This window comes from Enhydra lutris, unplaced genomic scaffold, assembly GCF_002288905.1.
Source record: "Enhydra lutris kenyoni isolate GAN:26980312 unplaced genomic scaffold, ASM228890v2 scaffoldscaffold18, whole genome shotgun sequence".
Taxonomy (NCBI): Eukaryota; Metazoa; Chordata; class Mammalia; order Carnivora; family Mustelidae; genus Enhydra; species Enhydra lutris.
In genome coordinates this window covers 19554202-19578685 of record NW_019154102.1, presented here as the reverse complement: position 1 = coordinate 19578685, position 24484 = coordinate 19554202, and the positions used below count along the sequence as shown (strand labels likewise).

General features: G+C 45.4%; 1 protein-coding gene across 1 annotated transcript in view; it reads right to left on the bottom strand.

Annotated features, from left to right (window-relative positions):
- Positions 1 to 20617, bottom strand: part of LOC111147961 (Rho GTPase activating protein 25) — an 83492-nt gene extending 62875 nt beyond the window's left edge. Inside the window, exon 1 of the mRNA XM_022504265.1 lies at positions 20165 to 20617. Coding sequence (XP_022359973.1) covers positions 20165 to 20225 — 61 coding nt within the window. The 5' untranslated portion in view covers positions 20226 to 20617. The remainder of the gene's footprint in view (positions 1 to 20164) is intronic.
- Between the last annotated feature and the right edge of the window lie 3867 nt (positions 20618 to 24484).

The following is a 24484-nucleotide window of genomic DNA, read 5'->3' as shown; positions in this document are numbered from 1 at the left end:
GTTTGCAATTTTTAAACCGCCACAGAACGGATGTTTGCCAGTTTGCACGGCTGATTGCATGAGCTGTAATAAGTTCTGCATATTTCAGGCTGTCCCAAGTTCCACCTTAGAGCTACCAGGTTGTGGAGGGTCATTTTGCTACCTCCCCTTTTTGATAGAAGGACGATAAACCCCTGCTCAATACAATACGTGGGGTCCGAAAGTCAGTCATGGGCTCCACAGGGTCACGTTATTTTGAAGCTAACGAAATGGCCGCCAGGAACCGGCTCCGTTTACCGGCGACAGCTGCCGGGGTCTGGCGGCGCCCTCAGAGCCATCCCAGTCCGGGCAGTGCGTGCTGCCCCCTGGTGGCCACGGCCGGCTTCGGTTTACAGGGCGACAGGCGGGATGAGGCCCTGTGGCTGCCCGGGGCCTGCCATTCAGCAACAAGAAGCAATTCTAGGAATTTCCCCAATTGTAGTCACCCTCCTGTTGGCCCAGGCCAGGAAGACTGGGTCAGGAAAAGACCGTGGACCGGGAAACCCGTGTGCTGTTTCCCCAGTCAGCCTTTTCTGTTTCTCCACATCTCTCTACACGCAACACCCAGAAAATACTTTTGGGCAGGAGGGGCCAGGCAGAGGACAGGAGTCAAGTGTCCATCACAGTACACCTCATGATCCCTGAGTTCCCCTCTGAGATGCTTTCCTGTGCTTGGAAACAGAAAGCAGTGGCTTTCGCCTTTGTAAGATTGCAGATATCTTTGAAAATCTGCATGTACAGGGGCACCTGGGTGGCTCAGTGGGTTAAGCTTCTGCCTTTGGCTCAGATCATGATCTCAGGTTCCTGGGATTGAGCCCCACGTCGGGCTCTCTGCTCAGAAGGGAGCCTGCTTCCCTCTCTCTCTGCCTGCCTCTCTGCCTACTTGTGATCTCTCCCTGTCAAATAAATAAAATCTTTAAAAAAAAAAAAAAAGGAAAGAAAGAAAAGAAAATCTGCATGTACATATATATACATTTACAACTTTGGGAAGGTTGTGAGCTTACTGAAGCCAATCCATTGTCTTCTCTCAAAGAGAGAAGTGTCTTCTTCACAAAGGGAAAGGCACCAAACGCGGGCCTGAGAAAGATGTTAGTTAACTATTAAATGTATAATCACAAGCCACTCTGAAGTCATTTGAAACAGAAAGGAAAAAGACATCAGGGTAAGTTTATGCTCGTGGAAGGATCTGAAGCCCCTTTTTGTCTTGTAGAATGTGTTAACTGTCCATATGACTCTCAAGCCATATTTATCTATGCTGTGTCTCTTCCACCTTCCCCTTCAACCTTAACAATGGGTCTCTGTTTACCTATCTGGGTTTCTCCTGGCTTTCCCCATTCCCTCTGGTTTCCGTCCAGAGTTCCTGGCTGGGATGAAGCCAGCACCCCAACTCACCCAGGTGGGTGTGAGCAAGTCCCCCACCCTCTCTGGGCTCTGACTGAAGACAAGCATTCCTTAATGCCTTTGGGGATAAAAGAGACACTGTGGACAAGTGGAAATCATGGAACGAGAAGCGGCCTGCAATTTCTGAGTCTGCCATGTTCTTACAAAAGCAAGTCCTCCCAGAATACTCCACGGGCCATGTATTCTTTGAGTAGGTGCAACGTCCCTGGGCCTGCCCTTTGGAAGCACTCATGGCAATAGATCTTTGCTGTGTAGCTAGTCCCGTAGGAGCTTATAATAAATAATCCATCCTAGACCACACCTCTGCCACTTAAATCAGTACCTCTGAAGGGGAACCTAGGCAGCCAAATTTTTTAAGATCTCCCCAGGCAATTCCGACCGACAGCCATATTTGCAGAGCAGTGACTTAGAGGAGGTGAAGGGGAGCCCCCCCCCAAGGCTGGATGCCCCCAGCACATGGTTTCCGTGAGCTATGTGGCGCTTACTGTGATCACTGAAACTAGGGACACAGGCAGGCACTGGGACCTCAAGGGAATGAATTAAAGATCATGAAAAACAGAGGCTGGACCAGGCTTAGGAGGTTTGCCTTGTCATCTGGGCCTGAAATGGAGAGAAGACAAGAGGGTAGATCTGTGATACAGGCAGGAGGTAGAACCAATAGACTGATGGGCATGACCTGGAGGAACAAGAGGTCCCGAGGTCAGGGGTGGGCTCAAAGATGACCCAGTTTCCAGATTACGACGTGGAAGAACATCAACTATATAATTTGCAGGGCCCAGTGCAGAATGAAAATGTGCGGCCCCTCATTCAAAAATGACTGACATTTGGGGCGCGTGGGTGGCCCAGTCGTTAAGCATCTGACTCTTGATTTTGGTTCAGGTCATGATCTCAGGGTCATGAGAATGAGCCCCGTGTCGGGCTCTGTGCTCAGCAGAGAGCTCCTTGGGGTTTCTCTCCCTCTCCCTCTGCCCCTTTACCCCCTCACTCTCTCTCTCTCTCTCAAATAAATAAATAAATCTTTTTTAAAAAGTTATTGACTTTCAAGATGGCAAGAGCAGAGCTCTAAAACACATTCAGGATTCTGTGAGCATGGGGCTGCGTGCAAACACGTGTCCACACAGCCAGCCCTGAAGAGGGAATCTTGGCCACTTGTAGAGCAGGGAGGGTAGAGCAGGGGGGTGCATGGAGAGAAATGACCAGAATGGAAGACCATGGACTGAGGATTTTATCCCTTGGAAAGAGTCACCGAAGTGCTAGCTGGGGGTATTATAGGAGACTAGAATCTTTCTCTTACTCTCCATCTTCCTTCCTTTCCGCCTCTCCCTTGCTCATCCTTGATCCTTAGATCAGCCATCCACTGTGCTAACTAGTTGTACAACTTTAATATACAACTTTAATATTTGCATTTCCTGAGTAAAGCTACCTTGTGCATGAGTTAGGAGCTCCCTGGATGCTGAAGAGGAGAACCAGTGTCCAGTTAAAGAGAAGAGGGAAGGAAGCAGGCCTGTGAATGTGGCTCCCAGCCCCTGGAGTCTGAGATGAAAGAATTCGTTGACCACACTCAGTCATCAAGAAGATTGATTAAAGGGGCAAGAAGTATCCCTTGTGAACTTACCCAGCAGGCTGAGCCCTGTGATCTCTCTCGAGAATAGGTGAATGTTCTGTCCTCCACATGCTGTCCAAATGAGCTTCAGAAACCAAGAGTCCTACCTCTTTCTCCACAAGAAATTCAGATCTGCCTCTCTGGTTCAAACTGTTCCTCAGCAATCATAAGGGTGGCAAAAAAAACATGCATTGGTCTTATTTTGACTTTCTTCATCTCACTGGGATAGAAGAAAGCCAGCGGGCCACAAACCAGTCCCCGGTTAGCCCACAAAAATCCCTTGATCAGCAGCTGTGTGTCAGGCACTGTTGTTGGCAATGGTAATATCAAAGGGAACAAAACAGGCGAAGCTCTGCCTTCAGGAAGCTTATAGTCTGGGGGGGTTGGAGGCCACAGACGCAGAAACAAATAAATATCATTTCAGGTATAAAAAGTGTTAAGAAGAAAATAAAATCAGATATTGGGATTAAGACAGACTGGAGCAGGAGGGCCGCGTTAGATACTGTGGTCAGGAAAGAGCTCTTTAGAGAGCCAATATTTGAACTGAAACTGAATGGGGTAGAGGAAAGACCGTGGTGAGATCTGGGGATGCGTGTTTCAGACAAAGCAGCAGACAGGCCACGCAAAAGCCTTGAGCAACTGCGTGGAAGGAACTAGAAGGTGGGCTTGGCTGATGGGCAGTGTGAGAAGAGCCAAGGAATGGCAGATGGGTGGGGAGAGAGGGGCGGGGTTCAGATCCCACAGGCAGGGATCCTTAGATTAAAGTTCATTCTACATGTATGGAAGGTTTCATAGAAGACATGATATAACCTGATTTCTCTGTTGAAAATATTGAGTCTGGCCGCGGTGCAGAGAATAGAAGATACGGGACAAGAGTGGCAGCAGGAAGACTGGCTAGAAAATGATCTCAGTAGACTCAGCAAGACGTGATGTGTTTCTAATACCCGAGAGATAGAAATAATCAGATAGGGGGCCTTACATGGGAATGAATCCAAAGTTTTCTGTAGTGGATTGGATACAAGGTAGGAGAGAGGAAGGTGGACGGAAGAGGTCTGTAGGTCTTGAGTCTCTGCCACCTGGTGCCTTTATTGAGGCCAGTGTACCGGGTGGGGAGGGGCAGGAACAGAGAGACTCGCTGGGAGAGAGAAGCCCACGTGACCTCTACGGGGAGTAGTGAGCAGTCTAGAACCCAGCAGAGAGGTGGGGCTCTTACGAAGCAGTGCAGAAGGAAGGTAAAGCCACGGAAGGGATGGGGTCACCCAGCTAGTGAGGAGAGAGGGCAAGGGAACTGAGCCCTGGGAGCAGGGTTCGCTTCTTGGTCACACAGCCTATGCAGCAGCCCTCCTGGGCCCCACGCTCACCCTGTCCCTGTGCTTGGTTTAATGCTCTGCTATCACCCTCTTGAAAGTCTTACTAATTCGGCACAAGAGATTCCACATCTTCATATTGCTCTGGGCCCCTCAAAGGATGTGGCTGGATCTGCCCGGGACACTTCCGAGTTAAGAGTTCTGGGGGAGTGGAACACTCCATCACGAAGACCCAGAAAGAGTGGCTAATGAGGCAAAGGGAAGCCGGGGAGTGTGCTGTCCAGGAAGCCGTGCCGGTATCTCTGGGGGAAAATGGCTGAGCGTGTCAAATGTTGCAGGGCAGCCAAGTGAGACAAGGACAGAGAGTTCACCCTTGTCGAGCCAAGGTACAGAGATGAGTGATTTCAATGACGACCTTCTTGGTGGAGTGGTGTGCTCTGATGTTTAACTGGGTTACTGCAGAACAAGACGTGACCGGATCCACCACTGAGAACACAAATGGAGGCCTCGTCGTATAGTCCACGCCCTTTCTCTCTGTACCCAACTCTGTTTCTCACGGTGAGGGACCTCATACACATGCCTGGGGACACGTCAGCCGGACATGCTGGCTGTGCTGTAGGCCTCCCTACAATCAACCACCCGGGGTGGGGGTGGTCCCAGGAAAACATTCCTGAGTGTCTGGAGATAGCTCTGGCCAATGGTGTAGGGAATTTTATGGTCCCACGTGGTCCCAAAGCAAGCAGGGCATGTCCCCTTGGCCAGGCGCCTTGCCCCAGGAAGAACACAGCTGCAGCCGGGCCCGAGCAGGGCCCTGCAAGAGCTGGGCCTCCAAATGGGAGCCCCGTGGCCCAACTCTGGGTTATTGCTAGAGGTGAAAGCACTGGGTGGTGGGAGAAGGAGGAGGGTTTCACACTGCTGCCCATGCTTTTCTCTATGAAATATAGAAGTGAGGGTGAAGTCAGGAGGAGGTGATAAAGCCTTGAAGAGAGGAAAAAAAAATTTTGGGAAAAGGGAAGTAGATCTACTAGGTCGGCATGGTAGGTAGGCCTGGCTGGCTCTATTGACTAACCACCGGATATGACGGGTCACAAACTGAAGCAAATCCACACAGCTCAGTGGTCTCATTCTCCTCAGCCACATTCAGCTGCCTAGGTACAGGCACCCTGAAGGGGGATCACTGGGTTTAAACAGGGTTAGGGGATATTCCCTGTGGTGATGACAGTGGGAGAGAGATAGGGGGCTCAAGGACATCTGTTCAGCAGTGAAAAGGTGGTAGAACCAATGGAACGGTAGCTCATTGAGGTCAGAGAATTACTGAAGGGTGAACTGGGCACCACAGCACTGGAAGCCTGAAAGTGGGCTTTCAGGGGTGGTACAGTTGTAGGGGATGACATGGTTTACTTATGACTAGGAGCAGCTGAGCTGGGTGGAGAAAGTATTATTAGAGATGAGACCATCAAAGGAGAGATACTACCAATAATAAAAACACCAGTTCATTGCCAAGTGAACATGTACACACATTATTTGATTCTTAAAACAGGTCTATAAAGTGGGCAGGATGACTGCCCCCATTTTTCAGATGAAAAAACTGAAGCACAGAGAGATTAAAGCTACTTGCCCGAAGACTGACTTGGACATCAAATCCAGGCTTATTTGACTTCAAGGGCCGTGTTCTTTAAAAAAAAACCTCCCCCTACGGCCCCCCGCTCCAGCCCCAGACTACACTCAGATCTGGCTTCTTAGTTGAACTGAGTTGGTTTGTGGGTTTTTTTGTTTTTTTCTTTTCTTTCAAGAGACAGTTTTTATCTGGAACCTCACTTTTTATCTGTAAAGACACAAAAGGGACTAATTTACCATTTGCTTTCACTGTAATGCTGGGCATTTCAGGTCACTGAAGGATAAAATATAAAGACAACACTGTGCTGCCCAGAGACTGGTTAAATTCCAGGGCTTTCTGGAGAGAAACAGTAGAAACCAAGTTTAGGGGTAGAAATGCAGCTACACTGTCTGCGAATGCCCTCTACTGGCAGCCAATGAGAATAGCAGCCTGGGATTAGAAACTTGATTTGTCTCTTCTTGGAAGACAAGAGACTTGAATTACCAAGTGAAAACTTACCCCTTGTAGATATTTTGGAGCTGTGGTTCAAGTAGGGCAAGGAAGCTTTAGTCACAGAAACTTTCGAAATTTCACAATCGAGGGCGCCCGGGTGGCTCAGCCGGTTAATCTTTTGCCTTAGGCTCAGGTCATGATCCCAGGGTCCTGGGATGGAGTTCTGCATCAGGCTCCCTGCTCAGCAGGAAGTTTGCTTCTCCCTCTGCCTGCCACTCCCCCTCCCCCTGCTCATGCTCTCTCTCTCTCTGGCTCTCTCTCTCTCTCGCTCTCGCTCTCAAATAAATAAAAAATAAACAAAATCTTTAAAATTTCGCAATCGCTGTTATTTCACTTAAGAACTTCTGATTCTCACTGGAAAGGGTATGTGCTATGGTGAGTGCTGTGAAGTGTGCAAATCTGGTGATTCACAGACCTGTACCCCTGGGGCAAATAATACATTATATGTTAATAAAAATAATTTTAAAAAATTATGCATGGGGGGAAAAAAAAGAACTTCTGATTCTCTTTAGTGGGAGAGCCCTGCTTCCCTCTGAGTATCTCCCCCATTGAGACTGCAAGCTACTTGAGGTCAAGACCTTAGTCTTTTTCATATTCTTACATCATGAGCCTAGTAAAGTGTCCAGCACATTGTAGGCATCCAATAAATAGTATCAACCAGAACAGAGGAAAGTGAACAAAGTGTTGCAATTTCACAGAACAGGAGGGACTATTCCACTTGGGCAATTCAGGAAGGCTTCCAGGAGGAGATGGGTGGTGGCTATAGTGATGGGGGTGAGGGAAGTAGAGTCAAAAAGAAAATCCAGAAAGTAGAATGGCAAACCTAGGGGGCCAGATACAGAGACCCACAGGACAGAGATTTTTTTGTGTGTGTGATTCTGGAAAGAAGTACCTTGCCATATGGCTGACAGGTGAGGCTCCCAATCCTTCCAGAGAAAGTATGAGCAAGAATTTTAAGTTTCAAAAAATATAGGTAAAGGAAGCTAGTATAGAAGTTGCAGGTAGGCTAAAGAAAGAATTTGGAAGGACTTCTGACTATGGGCACTAAAAAAAAGAACAATTCAAGGTTTAAAGAAATTTTCCTATAATTTCATTTTTACCCTAAACTGTGTGACAGCACCAAAATTCAATTCGATAGCTATACAGAACTCCTCTCACAATAGTCCCCAAATACCTTATTTTCTTTTTCACCCACCAGCAAAATAGGCTTCTGAGCCCTAACTCACCGAGCACACAGAACACAATGCAGAAGCCTATCAGAGGGCAGGAAGACACTCACAAAAACCTTTGGGTTGCAACAGTAGAATTGAGGCCAAAGGAAAATGGAAGCCTCATTTTGAAGGTCCTGCTGTTTCCTCATAAGCACACCTAAATAAAATGATCTGAAAATGAATGGTAGGCCACAATAGCAAGATTCTTACAGTAAACTGGAAAAACTTGCCTGCTGCTGCTGTAAGCCCCATGGAAGTGATCGCCAACATTAAACACGGACTCCAGGGAGGCCCAAACAAACAACTTTCAACCTCACTTCTGTGGCCAGGGGCACTTATGACAGCAGCAGAGGTCAGCAGCTTGGGAGGAAGTGGTACCTCAGTAATGGGGGACGGTCTTCCAGGCCGGGCACAGCCCAGAGTCACTCTTTTCCTTCCCAAAGTAAGGGGAGTCTGAGGAACATCTCCTTTCACAACAGCACGGGGACAGTGACTTAGCACAAACTCCCCATTAGGCTTCCTGCAAAGTTATCACTCAGGTACTTTACAGGTTTAGGAAATAGATGACAAAAAAGAAAAAGGAAAGAAAAGCAAGAAGAGAGGCACCTGGGTGGCTCAGTTGGTTAAGCAGCCGGCTCTTGATTTTGGCTCACGTCCTGATCTCAGGGTCCTGGGATCGAGTCCTGAGTCAGCCTCCTTGCTCGGCTTGGATTCTGCTTGAGATTCTCTCTCTCTCCCTCTACCCCGGTCCCCACCTGCACTCTATCTCTCTCTAAAATAAATAAGTAAAATCTTGGAAAAAAAAAAAAAAAGAAGAAGAAGAAGAAGAAAGAAAGAAAACAAAAAAGAAGCTATGTAAACGTAAGGAAGGGCTCTATTTTCAAAGATTGGAGATAAAAGAAGTTAAGAAACGAAAGATAGCTAGTCAGCAATAGCCCAGCTTGGTTGCCTTGGGACTGGGACCGACACTGAGCAGGAAAGTAGATCAGCAGAGGTTACGAAGACTGCTTATCTAAAGAAAAGACAGACGAGAGGCGCCTGGGTGGCTCAGCTGGTTAAGCGCCTGCCTTCAGCTCAGGTCATGATCCCAGGATCCTGGGATCAAGCCCCACTTTGGACTCCCTGTTCAGAAGGGAGTCTGCTTCTCCCTCTCCCACTCCTCCCCTGCTTGTGTTCCCTCTTTTGCTGTGTCTCTCTCTGTCAAATAAATGAATAAAATCTTTTAAAAAGAAAAGAAAAGGAAACGAAAGAGAGAAGAATTAAACTGGATCAAGACAAACAAAACACTAGCAGTGCTGGCCGGACCTCTCAGTGCTGATTTGTTAGGAGTTGGTATTGTACCTACAGTGTCGTAATGCCTGTGCAGTGATGGTGACAAATGATATTTGTGCAACACACACCAATGCCTGCTATTATGTTACAGGTTTTGCAAAGATCATGTCCTTTAATCCTCACAATTACCGTATTGGTTAGCCCTATGATTGTGCCCATTTTACAGATGAAGAAACTGAGGATCAAAATCCCCTATCTAGCAATTAGTAATGGTGGGATCAAATTTAGGCAGTCTGACTCCAAGCTAGCTTTTGAATTACCACACCACATCTACAGTTGGCTCCTTTTAAAATATTAAAAGAATTCTACATAGCCTAAAATCTTTATACCATAGCACTTCCTCTTTCACTTTGAAATTCCCAAACCAACAAGGAAGCACACGACTGGTTCAGAAGCCACAGGCCAGGGTTCCAGCAGTAGAGAATCACCAGCCCCATCTGGAACTAAGATCTGTGTGTATACATTTGGGGGATGGGGGTGGGTAGCACAAGGAGGAAGCAAGGAAGTGAAGCAGCTGTCACCTGAGTGAGTCACAGTCCTGGTGACTGACACCTCACAGCTTACGGAGAAAATGTGGTGGCACCAACGTTTGAAAACACTTCTTTTAGAAAGATGGAGGTGTGGGTGAGCATGTGTTATCAGTGTGAGGAGCACAACATTGAGAATGCTCTTTGCAAAGGACCTATCATATTGAAGTCCGCAAATAAATGTTTTATGAATGAATGAGAGACATGACCGGACCCAACGTACTGAGGACAACACCATTTCCCACAACTCCAGGGGAAGAATATAAGCAGCCATAGAGTTGCATTTTCACTTATAAACTAAAACAAACAAACAAACAAACAAACCTCATTCTCAGCACTGACACTCTTTGAACACCATTCTTTAAAAAATTGTCATGCCCAGTTGCTACTGATAAGTGGAAAACCTAGCCACAGCATATTTGAGGAATTGTGTGCTAATACATCGCCTATGATCACCCTCCTTTCCTCAAAGGCTTAATTGGCTTCTCATGTTCAAACAGAAAGCTCATTTACAATGAACACGTAAATTTATATCAAGGACAAAGGAAAATATACGTGTGTGAAGTGAATAGATAAAAGTTGTGATTGAGGTCCAGTTTAGCTCTGAGCTTCCTGGCAGCCAAGACAAAAAGAGAAACAATAATTTGCACAACCATGCAGAAAGGAGAAAGTGCACCAGTCCCTCCAACGAGACAAAGTATTTCTGAGCACTGAATTCTCAGTGAGTTTTCTTTTTTTTTTTTTTAGATTTTATTTATTTATTTGACAGATAGAGATCACAAGTAGGCAGAGAGGCAGGCAGAGAGAGAGAGGAGGAAGCAGGCTCCCTGCTGAGCAGAGAGCCCATGTGGGGCTCGATCCCAGGACCCTGGGATCATGACCCGAGCCAAAGGCAGAGGCTTTAACCAACTGAGCCACCCAGGCACCCCTTCTCAGTGAGTTTTCTGACACAGAGTTTCACATAGGTGTCAATGGCATTGTTCATTCCTTGTTCTCATTTTACAACACAAATCTGGGGCAAATTTCATGAAGTCATTACCTGCAGTAAAGATAAAAACTGAGCGTGCAATAATGAAGCATAACTCAGTGAGCTCATTCTGTACGGGAACCAAGTCCACGTAGTCCAAGTTCAGCCTCTAGTTTGATCTGAGTTGGAAATGAGATTATCTATAAAGAAAGGAAACAGGTGTTTGCTGAACACCTAAACGTGTGCTACGGGCATGACATATTTTTTTTCCTCTCAACATACATATCATTATCCTATTTGATAATTAAGTAACTTGCCTTGGGATTCACAGCAAATTAGCAGAAGGATCTTAAGCACATGAATTCTTTTTTCTACCACACACCCTCCTACCCACCTCCTATCACATACTCCTATCGAGAAAAGCCAATGGGCAATTTGTCCCTTAGACAATTTTTATGGGCAATTCAAGTTTGTTCTCTCCAGGGAGGGCCTAGAGCATTGGTGTTGTGTATTTCAGAGTAGGACAGATTTCTGTGGTTCAAAAACCCTAGGCGGGTGGAGTTGACACATGTAGGCAAGTTCAGGAACATTCACCTCAGAGGAAGTCCACAGTCTCTAAGCTACAAGCCTCTCTGTTTGAAAAGTTTGAGAAAGGATTCTTTTACTCTCCTTCCAGTGATTTGCCAACTTAGAGTCTCTGAGAAGGAAAGATGTCTATGTTATGATCAAAGCATGGGTAGGAATTGGGTTCTACAAAGGGAGCCCTGAGTAGGGAGGGGCTCCACGCAGATGAGAAAGGTCAGATACAGCTGAGGTCTGGAGTATGAGTCTGTGTGTTCCTGGGGAGGCAGCGAGGCAGGGGACACACGGGCAGGTGAGCAGGTTTTGAGATTTGAGTTTAATCCCTTTGCCAGGAGAAGCTACCCAAAATTACAAAGCTTTTTTCTTCTCCAAAGAAACAGAAAGTAATACAGAAAAACCAGCCTGAGAAAGATGGCAAAGGCTGCAACTCGCTATAGATAGCATACATCCGTATCTTAGAGAAAAGAACAGCAGCGGGGCAGGGGGTGGGGGGAGGGCTGGACCAGAATTCCTCTCCATAGGCACCCTCCTCTGGCTCCCATGGCTATTCTCACCACAGGACTTGTCTTAATACTGTCTCCTTGTCTGTGCCCCACTAGCCTATAAGCCCATAGGAGCAGAGGGCAAGACTGTCTTTGTATTTGGCTATCAGACCTATGGGTATAATTTTGTTTAAGTGATACTTGGTTTTTTAGAAAATGATCAAAGGGAAAAAAATTTCAAGGAGCAACATGGTGACAAGTAAAGCATAAAACAAGAAATGTAAATTATTTTCTCTTTTTGTTACTTCCATATCTCAGTTCCTGTCTGGGAACTCTACAAAATTTACATGTCGTCCCCTGGAAAGGATTCCTCAATTGGTCTGTGCTGCCCCAGGGATGTCCCCTGGTGTTGCCCCCGGTTCCTCACTGTTGCCAGCGGGTCTTGCCAGTCACTGTGGCCACAGCCGGGGTTGCACGTTGGCTCTTCACACGCTCCCTTCTCTTGTATCCAGTTAGCCAGCCGTGGGGCTGCTTCATGAGAGGTTTTACTATTTTCCTTCCAAGCATCTGGTACGTGAAGGGTCATCATCACCAGCTTATTCTTCTCAATCATTCCCAGGATCTTTCCAAAACCCCATAATGTGCATTCCTTACCCAAGGGACCACACTCCAGCTCTGAAGCAGACAGGCCGAGTCTCCACATGGTTCTCCACAGGACACTGTGCAGGGGCTTTGTAAATTGCAAGCCAGAGACAGCAGTCGTCCTGCGACTGGAAGACACTTGTGGCCGTGTATACCATGCAAGGACCACGGGGTATCTCACTCCAGTCCCATTTTCTGAGATTCGAGCTCACCTCTGCCAATCCAAGTATACTTTAGTTCCTGATCTAACACAATATCCAGAATCTAAATCGACCTTGTCTGGCCTCTGCAGGGAGGACTTTGTCAATGAGTGAACAGAAAACAAGATTTTGACTCTCCGTCACCACTCAAGTTGAGCCTCACTCCACTGCTGTTTAGAAGAGCATCAGTCTCTCTTCCCCAGATGACAAGGAGGCTCTCGGCTGGGACAGCAGGAAATGTGCACCTTGTGGAAAGAATTTGATGACTAAAGGTAAGTCGATGACAACATAGGGCAGGTTTTTACTTGAACAAGGAATCAACCTGGGCACCTGGGTGGCTCAGTCGGTTAAGCATCCGCCTTCGGCTCCGGTCATGATCCCAGAGTCCTGGGATTGAGTCCCATGTCAAGCTCCCCACTCAGGAGGGAGCCTGCTTGTCCCTCTCCGTTTGCCCCTCCCCCTGCTCATGCTCTCTCTGTCTCGCTCTCTCAAATAAATAAAATGATAAAGAGAGAAAGAAAGAAAAAAAGAAAGGAAGGAAGAAAACAAGCATCCACCAAAGCTGAATGCGAAACAAACAGACCAGCTCACCGTGGACTTCATGGTCTTGGGATTCCCAACCTGGGGATCCGGTATATCTGTGTTCATTCAAAATGAGAAATATGCTCAAAGAGGGAGGCCTGGTGACTTTGGGACCTTGTAGCTCTTCCAAGAAAACCCTCTATCCTGGGTCTAGAGGTGCAGAAAGTCTACAGACAACCAGCTGTGGGTCCTGGCTTGTTCCAACCTCTGCTGTCAGATGGAGGCTTTGCAGCTGCCAGCGGATCACCAAAGAGCACTTGTTGCCTGTAGTACCTTCTGCCAACATGCTTGACCAAGCACTCTGGAATTTGTTTTAGCTTTCATCATTTTTCTAAAGATTTTTTTTTATTTATCTAAGAGAGAGTGAGCGAACAAGAGAGCACAAGCAGGGGCAGAGGGAGAGAGAGAAGCAGACTCCCTTGATGAGCAGGGAGCCCAACTCATTTATAAAACATTTACACAACATTTATAAAATAATAATACAATCTCTATAAAAATACAAACAACATTTTTCACAAAACAAGAACAAAGAATCGTAAAATTTGTTTGGAACCACAAAAGTCCCTGAATAGCCAAAGCAATCTTAAAAAAGAAAAGGAAAGGCATCACAATTCCAGACTTCAAGTTATATTACAAAGCTGTAGTAATCAAACCAGCAGGGGACTGGCACAAAAATAGACACATAGATCAATGGAACAGATTAGGACACCCAGAAATAAACCCGCAGTTACATGGCCAATTAATCTTTGACAAAGCAGGAAAGAATATCCAACGGGAAATAGTCTCTTCAACAGATGGTTTTAGAAAACAGGAAGCCATGTGCAAAAAAATGAAACTGGACCACTTTCTTACACCATACACAAAAACAAGTTCAAAATGGGTTAAAGACCTAATTGTGAGACCTGAAACCATAAAAATCCTGGAGGAGAACATAGTCAGTAACCTCTTTGACATCGGCCATAGCAACCTCTTTCTAGACATGTCTCCTGAGGCAAAGGAAACAAAAGCAAAAATAAACTATTGGAACTTCATCAAAATAAAAATCTGCACAGTGAAGGAAACAATCAGCAAAACTAAAAGGCAACCCATGGAATGGGAGAAGATATTTACAAATGACGTATCTAAAAAAGGGCTAGGGACACCTGGGGGGCTCAGTTGGTTAAGCGGCTGCCTTCGGCTCGGGTCATGATCATAGGGTCCTGGGATCGAGTCCCACATTGGGCTCCTTGCTCAGCAGGGAGCCTGCTTTGCTTCTCCCTCTGCCTACCCTGCCACTCTACCCGCTTGTGCTCTCTCTCTGACAAACAAATAAATAAAAATTTTTAAATAAATAAATAAATAAACAAGGTCTAGTGCCCAAAATATATAAAGAACTGATACAGCTCAACATCCAAAAAATATAATCCAATTAAAAATGGGAAGACATGAACAGACATTTCTCCAAGAAGACCTACAGAATGGCCAACAGACATGAATGATGCTCACCGTCCCTCATCATCAGGGAAATGCATATCAAATCTGCAATGAGATATCACCTCACACCTGTCAGAACGGCTAACATCAATGACAGAAGAAACAACAGGTATTAGCGAGGATGTGGAAAAAGGGGAGCCTTCTCGCACTGTTGGTAGGAATGCACACTGGGACAGCCACTATGGAAAACAGTATGGAGATGCCTCAGAAAGCTAAAAATAGAACTACCCTATGATCCAGTGATCACACTTCTGGGTATTTACCCAAAGAATACAAGAACACTCATTCAAAGTGATGCATGCACCCCTATGTTTATAGCGGTATTATTTACTATAGCCAAGATATGGAAGTAGCCCAAATGTCCGTCAATTGATGAACAGATAAAGAACACACACACACACACACAATAGAATATATTATTCAGCCATAAAACAGAATGAAACCTCACCATTTGCAACAACATGGATGGAGCTAAAGAGTATAATGCTAAATTACCTGTCAATTTCAGGACTGCCTATATTACCTTCTGTCAGAGAAAGACAAATACCATATGATTTCACTCATATGTGGAAGTTAAGAAACAAAACAAATGAGCAAAGGGAAAAAAATAAGAGAGAGAGAAAGAGATACAAATAAAAAAACAGACTCTTCACTATAGAGAACAAACTAATGGTTACCAGAAGGGAAGAGTGTGGAGGGAATGGTGATGGGGATTAAGGAGTAAATAATAATAATAATAATAATAATAATAATACATATGTGTGTAAATCCTTCACTAGTTAACTACTATTAACAAACTGTACATCCGTCCAGATTTTTGAGGGTTTAAGCATGTGTTCATTTCTTTGTTCATTTTACTTACAATAATCAAATAAACTCTCATGTACCTTCCACTGTAGTTACACCTTTGAAGCTTCTCAGATGCATTTTCCCTTGTTTTCCCTCTGGAAGTAACCATCACCTGAGTTTTATATGAGTCAGCTCCTTGCTGTTCCTTACAGTGAGGCCAAGAACAGACAGGGTTTTTAACCTGAATATACATGACTCCCATTCTGCTCTTCTGCGCCTCTCCTTTTCTGCCGAAGTTTCCGTTTTTGCACAGGTAACTGTAATTTCTTTCTGGTCTTAAGCTGTGTTCCATTTAATAAAAATACTGCAGTTTCCTTTTCCACCTGTCGCTGTGGCTTGCTTCCTGCCCCCTCTTATTATGAGCAATGCTACTCAGGAACGTCCCTGCCTCTATCCTGATTCCCACGCATGGGACCTTCTCCAAAGGACTGTCTCCGTGCAATGAAATGGCCACTTGGGAGGGCTGGTGCGTCATCAGTTTCACTAAGCCATGTTAAATTGCTTTTCCAAAAATGGTTGTGTCTTCAGCATAGGAGAGTTTCTTTTGTTGCATGTCCTCAAGAGCACTTGGTATTGTCTGACTTTCATTTTAGCCAATTTGCTGGGTGACATGTTTGTTGTGCTTTTATCTTACATTGATAAAATGTAAGATTATCGTGATTAAGCCTATTTCCATATGTTTTCTGGTGTTATCATTCATCTTCTGTAAAATTCCTCTTCATGTTGTGTATTTTCTTTTCTCCTTTTTATTGATTCATAGTACTGCTTTATATATGAATTCTATCTCTGTGTATCTGTGGATCTATTGATGCATCTATTTATCTAAAACTATACTTTCAGGGGCGCCTGGATGGCTCAGTCCTTAAGTGTCTGCCATCAGCTCACGTCATCATCCCAGGGATCTGGGATCCAGCCCCTCTTCAGGCTCCTTCCTCAGTGGGAAGCCTGCTTCTCCCTCTCCCACTCCTCCTGCTTGTGTTCTCTCTCTCACTGTGTCTCTGTCTGTCAAATAAATAAATAAAATCTTAAAAAAAAAAAACATACTTTCAAATCAGACTTCTTTTAACAGGAATAATGACCTCCATTGCATAAAACCTTAGGTTTTATAAATTGGGTTTAGTTACGACAATCTTAAGGAACAAAACGTTTTCATTCCCTCTACTCAGATTTTCTAAAGGGCCAAACTAAACAAACTATATCAGACAAATAATGATTTATCAAACAGAAGAAAAAATTAAGTAGGGAAAAGAAGCCCCACCATTGCCATTATACCTTTTACTACTTGGGAGACTAGAATAATGAAATTTTGTTTCTCAATTATTTCTGATTTCACATTAAATTTCAGAGGGGAGAAGAAAATTGAAACACCTTGTCCACAGTACCTTTCATTATGGATCTCAGAGCCCATATGCTCGCTAGGGTCTGCTTCCCATTCTAACTTGGGGGAACCGAGCACAAAATAAGATGGACCTGAGACAGAAGGCAATATAGGCAGTCCGGAAATTGACAGGTAATCTTCCCACTGAGTGCTCCCAACCCACAGGGCAGAAAGGGGGCTTTCCCTGGATGGTCAATGCCCTCTGCATGCTGGGCGCTGGGGGTGCCAGACCCCTGGACTGTGTGCAAGAGAAGATGCTGAGCCCTGGAACCTGCCCTCTGAAGCTTACAATTCAGTGAGAAGGATGAATAGGTGGGAAAGATTTCACTCACAGAGCAAGAAACCAGTGGAATGGTTCCATGGTTTTCATTGTTGGAATGAATAAACGGAAGATGATAAAGGATCAGAGAAATGTGTGTTCTGGGCTCCACCTGAAGTCAAATCTGTTTGCTCTCCATTCCCCTTTCCTCCAGGGTGGTCCACTAGGATCACCAGGCAGAGGCAGGCTGGCCTGGGTCACATCCTCCCAGCACTGTTGGGCCCATGTTGGTGGTCTCTGGGTCAGCCCTGCCAGCCAGTCCCCACACACCCCCACACCCCACTGTCAGCTCTCTGAGAGGGATCCCCTCCCCCACTCTCACAGACTTTCACTTTCACTCCAGCCGACTCCTCACTCACAGGGTTTAGGGGAAACTGGAAGCACAGCTGGCAAAAAGAAATAGCTGGGATCCCCTCCTGTGTCACATCATGTGTCAGAGCCTTGCTGTTTCCATAAGCAAGTGCTGGTTCTGGTATCTGCCCTAGGCCACTGCTCAGCCCCCTGAAGTTACAGCTTATGAAGGGTCCCTTGAAAATTGACCCAGGCAGTGAATCGTAAGGTAATACTTGGGTTCCACTCTTTGGGATGATCTTCTTCTCCAGTGATTCTCAACTAGGGCAGATGTCTCTCCCTGACATCTGGTAATGTCTGGAGACGTTTTTGGTTGTCATAGCTGGTGGGAGTAGGAGAGTGCTGCCGTCATCGAGTGGGTAGAGGCCAAGGATGCTGCTAACATCCTCTAAAGCACAGGAGAGGCCCCCATCACTAAGACTCATCCCGCCCCCAAATATCCATAGTGTGCAGGTTGAGAAACCCTGACCTACCCCTCCTCACTTTACAGAATGGCCATTGACTTCCCTGACATGACTCCCCATTCCACACACCTTCTTAACAGCTGTGGGATTCTCTGATAGACCGTTAAGCCAGTTCTTACAGTCAACCTGGACACCGGATGCTGGAGAGGGGACCAGGTGTCCTGTGGCTGAGTCAGTGACTCTCTCTCCTAGGAGAACTCAGCTTGTGATCTGAATTCTCATCAGGCGTGACACTCATGAAGGATATTCTGGCTGTAGTCCAATCTCTTGGGGGGTGACAAACTTGTAAATGACATGGATAGTGAGAAGGGCTTCTTTATATTTCATGATGTGGTTATTATTTTTTTCATTAAATACTACTAAATAATATCATCAGCTTATAGTCCATCATTCATTTAGTCAACAAATGTTTATTGTGTGCCCACCAGGACCAGACACTGTGTTCTGTGCTGGCTGAATGGTAGTTCTTCAAGTCTACTCATGTAGACCATACATCCTACAGCAAAATTCCTTCATCAGATGGGATGGAGCAAGGGGTGCTTGCGAATTTGCAGGTGCATGAGCCCCCCTCCAGATATTCTGATTTCACAAGTCAGGGTCATGCCCAGAAACCTGCATTTTTAGCAAGTGCTTGAGGTGACTCTCATAGAGGCTATCCATGGGACCATGATTTAATAAACATTGGTAAAGGGTGCCTGGGTGGCTCAGTGGGTTAAGCCGCTGCCTTCGGCTCAGGTCATGATCTCAGGGTCCTGGGATCGAGTCCCGCATCGGGCTCTTTGCTCAGCAGGGAGCCTGCTTCCCTCTCTCCCTCTCCGCCTGCCTCCTTGTCTACTTGTGATCTCTCTCTGTCCAATAAATAAATAAAATCTTTTAAAAAAAAATAAACATTGGTAAAATCATGAAATTTACCCAACCTAATCCCAGGTCTGAGAACGTGCAGAACTGAGCTCCAATGTGGTCATTTCCTATATAGCTGGGGGGAAAAAAATCATGTAACCATTTAATCTATTAATCATTTAATCATTAATCTCACGTTTCTTATTTTTAAGCAGGAGAGTAAGACCTGTTCAAACACCAATGGTGAAAGATTAGAATGACCCCAGGTAAAACCAGAGAAGCCAGACACTTAAAAAGGAACAAAACCATAGAAGTTTTACTTCTAAAAACTAATTTTTATGACATATAATAAAATGAGCATTTGCCAACTACACTGGTATCAACAGTAATTAGGAGAAAAATCTCTTGCTTATGTAAGAGGTATGCACACTACCTATTCTCGGAACCAGCCTCAGCATGCAATGATTCCTAGCTTGATTAGGGACCACGAATCCTCCCTGGATACCAAGATTAATGGCTTCTCTGATTACTCTCGATTGTTTTTCAAATCTCTTCTCAGATCTACATCATTTACCCTCTGTTATGTGGCTTTGCAGTGGACCACTTATTTTAGGAACATATTTACCACCAGTAAAAGACCTCATCTAAACCTCGTTCAAAGCAAAACTTTTCCAAGCCATGAGAAACCCTCCCCCCCCGCCCCAACTTATATAATGTCCAGGAAGTTAGCTCACTGTGCAGGTGTGATTGTAAAACACAGGGAAACCACTTTCAGCCCAACTTCTCTCCCCCAAAATTACTGTGATCGATTACATAATAGAAGAAACCCATATAAAGAAACTCGTGATAACAGTTATATAACAGATTAAAATCGATGTGTCACAATGATCATTAATAAGAAGCAAAGATTAAAGGCCAGAATATCTCAGACAACATGCTATCATCTTTTAATTAATCTACAATGCATTTCTCTTTTTCAGCTTCGCTAAGAATTTCCTCCCATTCTGTCCCTTCAACTAAGTGTCTCTATTATACCTTCAACTGTCTCTAGGTTCCTATCTGGTCTTCATTGTTTACTTTTTGCCTCACAAACAGGACCCTTTGAGTTTCTTCACCAGTCAAGCACTTCAGAAAGACTCTGCTCTCTGTGACCCTAGGAAAGACCACTCAAAATACAGACAAGTGTCCAAACAGGAGGGAAATTATCCTTTCATGAAAAATAAGAGAAAAACTCTCAGTTTCGTGTGTGATCTGCAGACTTAGCCCATCCGAAGTGCCCCAGTGTGGCCTCAGCCCATCACACCCCAAATAAGCTCTATTCCAACACCAGCTCCAAACAGAAAAGAACCCCTCTCTCCCGGTTTGGGAACTTTGAGCCAACATATCAATTTGAATGCAAATTTCCCCCATACTCAGATTTGCTGAGAGATCCATTTTTAAGTAGATTAAGCTCCCTGTAGACCAACATGCAAATGCGGGTGTTCAAGTATAAGAACCCAAGGGCAGCAAAAAGACATTGACTGTACCTATTTTCCCAGCCTCCACTTTCAGGTTGAACTCCCAGTTTCTTGGTAACTTCAGGGACATTTTGCTCCCTCTTCGGGTGAGTAGCTGCTGAAGCAACAGGTCTGTCACGATTCCCGCCCTTCTCGCTTTCTCGATGTTTCCCTCTAGGTTTTGTGTGTGTGTTCCCCTTTGTGAGTTCTTCACAAGCAATCTTGGGTTTGGAGTTGATTTGCCAGCAGGAGTCTTCCTTTCTTTCAGACGAAAGGTCCATCCATCTGTTTGTCACTTTGGGGATGGCCCCCGAATCCCCCCAAGGCCTCCAACAGTCCCACAGGGGCTGGTGCTTCCTGAAGTGTGTACCTTGCTTTTTCTTGCTTTCAGTTTTACCAGAAATATCCCAGTTGATACTTCACTCTGCGTCATGAGAAGCAGAGCTCCAGTTCGAAAGAATCTCAGGCCTCGCGGAGCCGAGGTTGTGATCAACAACTGCCGTCTCTCGTTTTTTTTTTTTTTTTTTTTTTTTTTTTTAACTCTCTGCTTCCTTGCATTTGAGGAAGTGGGTGGCTGGCTGGTGTAGATGATGCATTATGAGCACTCTTTCTTGAGAAAATGGTTTTTGGAAATGCTCCTATAAGTAGAATGAGTGTTCTTGTGATCTAAGGCTATAGCTTCGATCAAAAGAAAAAGAAATACAAAATTTCAAGTGTCCCACCCTGTACCTCTAAGCCTTCCTCCCAACTGAGTGGATCAAGCATCCAAAAATGGTCAGTGAGACAACCTGCGTTCTCCCACCCCACAAAGTTTTCTTCTTTTAAATTCTCCCTGCTGTTAGGACCAGAGAGTAAGTTCTCCTCCTGCTTGAGATAAAGCCTCATGTGGGGAGGGCTCTGAGGTACTTAGCTACTAAGCTGGTTTTAGCTGAGTAGACCCACTCTCGTGATATAATGGTTCTTTGGCATTGCGTACAGGGTGTGGGTTTAAGAATCAGACTCACCTGGGTTCAGAACGCAGATCTTCCACTTCTTAGCTCTGCAGCTTATCACAAACAACTAAATCTCTCTGGGCCTCAATGTTCTCAGGCAGTAAAATGAGGTCGATAAAAACCATGACTGCACAGAGTCATGAGGCATCTTGTACAGAGCTTAGCACACGGTGGTTGTACCACTGATGCTAATTCAAACTTTATCTCATTTACTTCAGCTCTGTGACAAGCTTTCATATGTTTAACTGGCTCAGCCTAATCTAGTGATTAAGTATTTGAGTCCAGAGCCAGACTGCTTGTGTTCAAATCCTGGTTCCATCACTTTTTTGCTGTGTGACTTCAGACAAGTTTCTTGACCACTCTGTGTTTCAATTTCTTTATTGGTTAATGAGGCAAAAAAATAGGCCCTACTTCATATGTGTGTTGTGAGGCTTTATTAGTAGGTAAAAGTGCTCACAGGAGTCACTGTTAGCCAGCATGCAAACTACACATCCTTGGTACATTCAGTCTTCAACCCTCTTGGATGACTTGGTCATACTTTCTTCATCATCTCGCATATGCTCATTCTCTGTTGACGACCTTACTTCCTGTTTATTGAGAAAAGTTGGTACAACTAGAAGAGAATGTCTGTATCCTACTACTGTGTCTAAGTCCTACATGTAAGTCTGTACACTCAGCCTCCTCCCAGTTACAGTCGATGAACCATATTATCACTCCTCCATCTTTTTTTTTATTATTTTTAAAAAATATTTATTTATTTATTTATTTATTTATTTATTTATTTAGAGAGCACAAGCAGGGAGAGGACCAGAGGGAGAGAGAGAGAATCCCAAGCAGACACTACGCTGAGCACAGAGCCTGATATAGGGCTCGATCTCACCACCCTGGGATCATACCTCAGCCGAAACCAAGAGTCAGACAAACTTAACCCCCCAGGCTCCCCTATCATTCCTCCATCTGAATTAATTCCTTCTCTCTCTCTCTCTCTCTCTCTCTCTCTCTCTCTCTCGGATCATTCCCAACAGCATTCAAGCTTGTTTAAAAAAAAAAAAAAAAAACTCTACATTCTACTTCCTCCTCCTGCTACAGCCCTATTTCTTTTCTTCATTTTGGAGCAACGCTTTGGTAAGGATTGTCTACATTTGCAAATGCTTGTCCTATTATTCCCTCCTGAAACCTTTCTGTTGATGTTTTTGCCCTCAGGACTTTACGGAATACGTTTTTATCAGGACATCAACAGCATCCCTGTCACTAAATCACTGTCAGTGATGGACCAGTGATAGACTGGGCTACATGTCAGCCCAGTGCCTTACTGGCAGCTTTGGACACTCTGATCACGCTCTCCAACTCTGAGCTCTCTCTCTGCTTGGATCCCACAGTGTCTCACTGGCCTGGTCATCTGCCTGCCTTTCCAGCTGCTCCTTCTCTGGTTCCTTGCTGGTTCCTTCTCATCTCTCTGACTGCCGAATATTGGAGGAAACCAAGACTCACACAGTGGATTTCTTTTCCATCGGTACCCACACTTGGGTGAGCTCACCTATCTCAAGGTTTTGATTGCTATGCATCTGCTGATAGGGCCAGTGTAGATCTTTAGCCCAGACCACCCCAAACCCCAAATCGTACACATCTCGGCTTAGATATCACACAACCATCTCAAACCAATCATGTCTAAAACTTATATTCAGGGGACCAAACTGAAGGAGCAGTGGTGACCTGAGGTATATTCTCATTGTGAACAAATGGTGACCTGCGGTATATTCTCATTGCGAACGAAAGGAACGTAAGAAGGAAGAACCACATACACATTCTTCAAGCCTCTGCTTGCATCGTGTCTGCTCATATTCCAGGAGCCAACACACATCACATGGCCAAGTTCAAAGGCAGGGATATAGGAAGTACACACAGCCCTGAGGTGGTGGGGGAGGGGAGAACAGAGTGATTATTTGCTGATCAAATCTCCAATCCAGCACACTAACCCAGTTCACTTCACCTAGTTACTTTCCAACTTGCCCAGGGATACTGAGGTGCTTTGAAGCTGACTCAGCCTACCAGAGATTTTGGAGCCCCAACTCTGCATTTTGGCCAAACACCACTGCTCTTTTTTTCTATCTTGGCTTGGAAGGGAGGAGCAGTGGATAACCATCCTGAGCCCCAACCCAGCAGCATCTCCATAGGGAAGTTGACATGATCCAAAGTTCTAGTACTGGGACCTTTAACTCAGGAACTCTGAAAATATTTTGGAGGTAGCACTTAGAAACACACAGAGAACTTCCTTTGCTCTTTAGGGTAGGTTCCTGTAAGTCTTGGAAAAACTCATGACTGATGGGGAAGTTGGGTATGAATGCTTGGAAAGGCAATCAGATGAAAAGCACCCCTGGAAAGGCCCAACCCAGCAGCCTTCCCTCTGAGGAGCCTTCCCTCCAGCCAGCTGCTGAACAGGGTTAGAGAGCCCCTGTCTGTGCTGGGCCTCTCCCCTTCTTCCTGACCTTCGGGGAATGAAGAACTGGATGTCCTGTCTGGCCCCAAAGTTTAAATCAGCATTTGCAGTAGCAAAAACAAAAGCAAAAATCCATTCATCTATTTGCTTACTGAGTATTAACCATTTCTTGAGTAAGGACTTCATTTTTGCTAGACTTTGGAGGAATGTCCATGAATTTTGTTTCTGCTTTCATGTTTCTGCTCTCAACAGTTTGTTGAGAGAGAAGAGTTACGTTGGGAGTTATGGGAGTTTATATCTGAGGTGCCTCCCAGGGACCTGGGGAGTAAAGGAAGTTTTCCTGGGGGAAATGTCTTTTACATTAAGGCTTGATGAAGGACTTAGGGAGGCAGGAGGGTTGGGAAATGCTTCCAGACAAACAAAGGGCATGCAAGAGGTACAGAGGAAGGAAAGAACTCATCAGGTTGCTCTGGGAAAGGGTGAAAGGGGTAGGAGGGAGGAGAGATGGAGAGATGGTTGGATTGGGGATGGACCCCTGGTAAGCTTCTGTAAGAGTAGTGACTTTACCCTAGAGGAAAGAGAAGCCATGTAGACATTACTATTGGGGTCCAGATGAGAGGCTATGGCAGATGGCCAGGTGACAGCCAGGGAGAGGGAAAGGTCAGTGGCAGTGTGCAGGTAAAGAAGGGAAAACGAGGTGAGCCATTCTGGCGGTGGGATTGACTGCCCAAGGGAATTTCTGTAGGAAGAAAAGAGATGTGCGTGGTCCTGGCTCCAGTCCCTGGAGGTGGATGGGCTCCCATCACAAGGTCAGAGACTGCATCAAAAGAGTGAGGGTTGCTGACGAGGTTGCTAAGGACGAGAGACTAGCGAGGAGTCAGTTGCCAGAGGGAGAAGCCAGTGGGCTCAGTTGGGGGCACC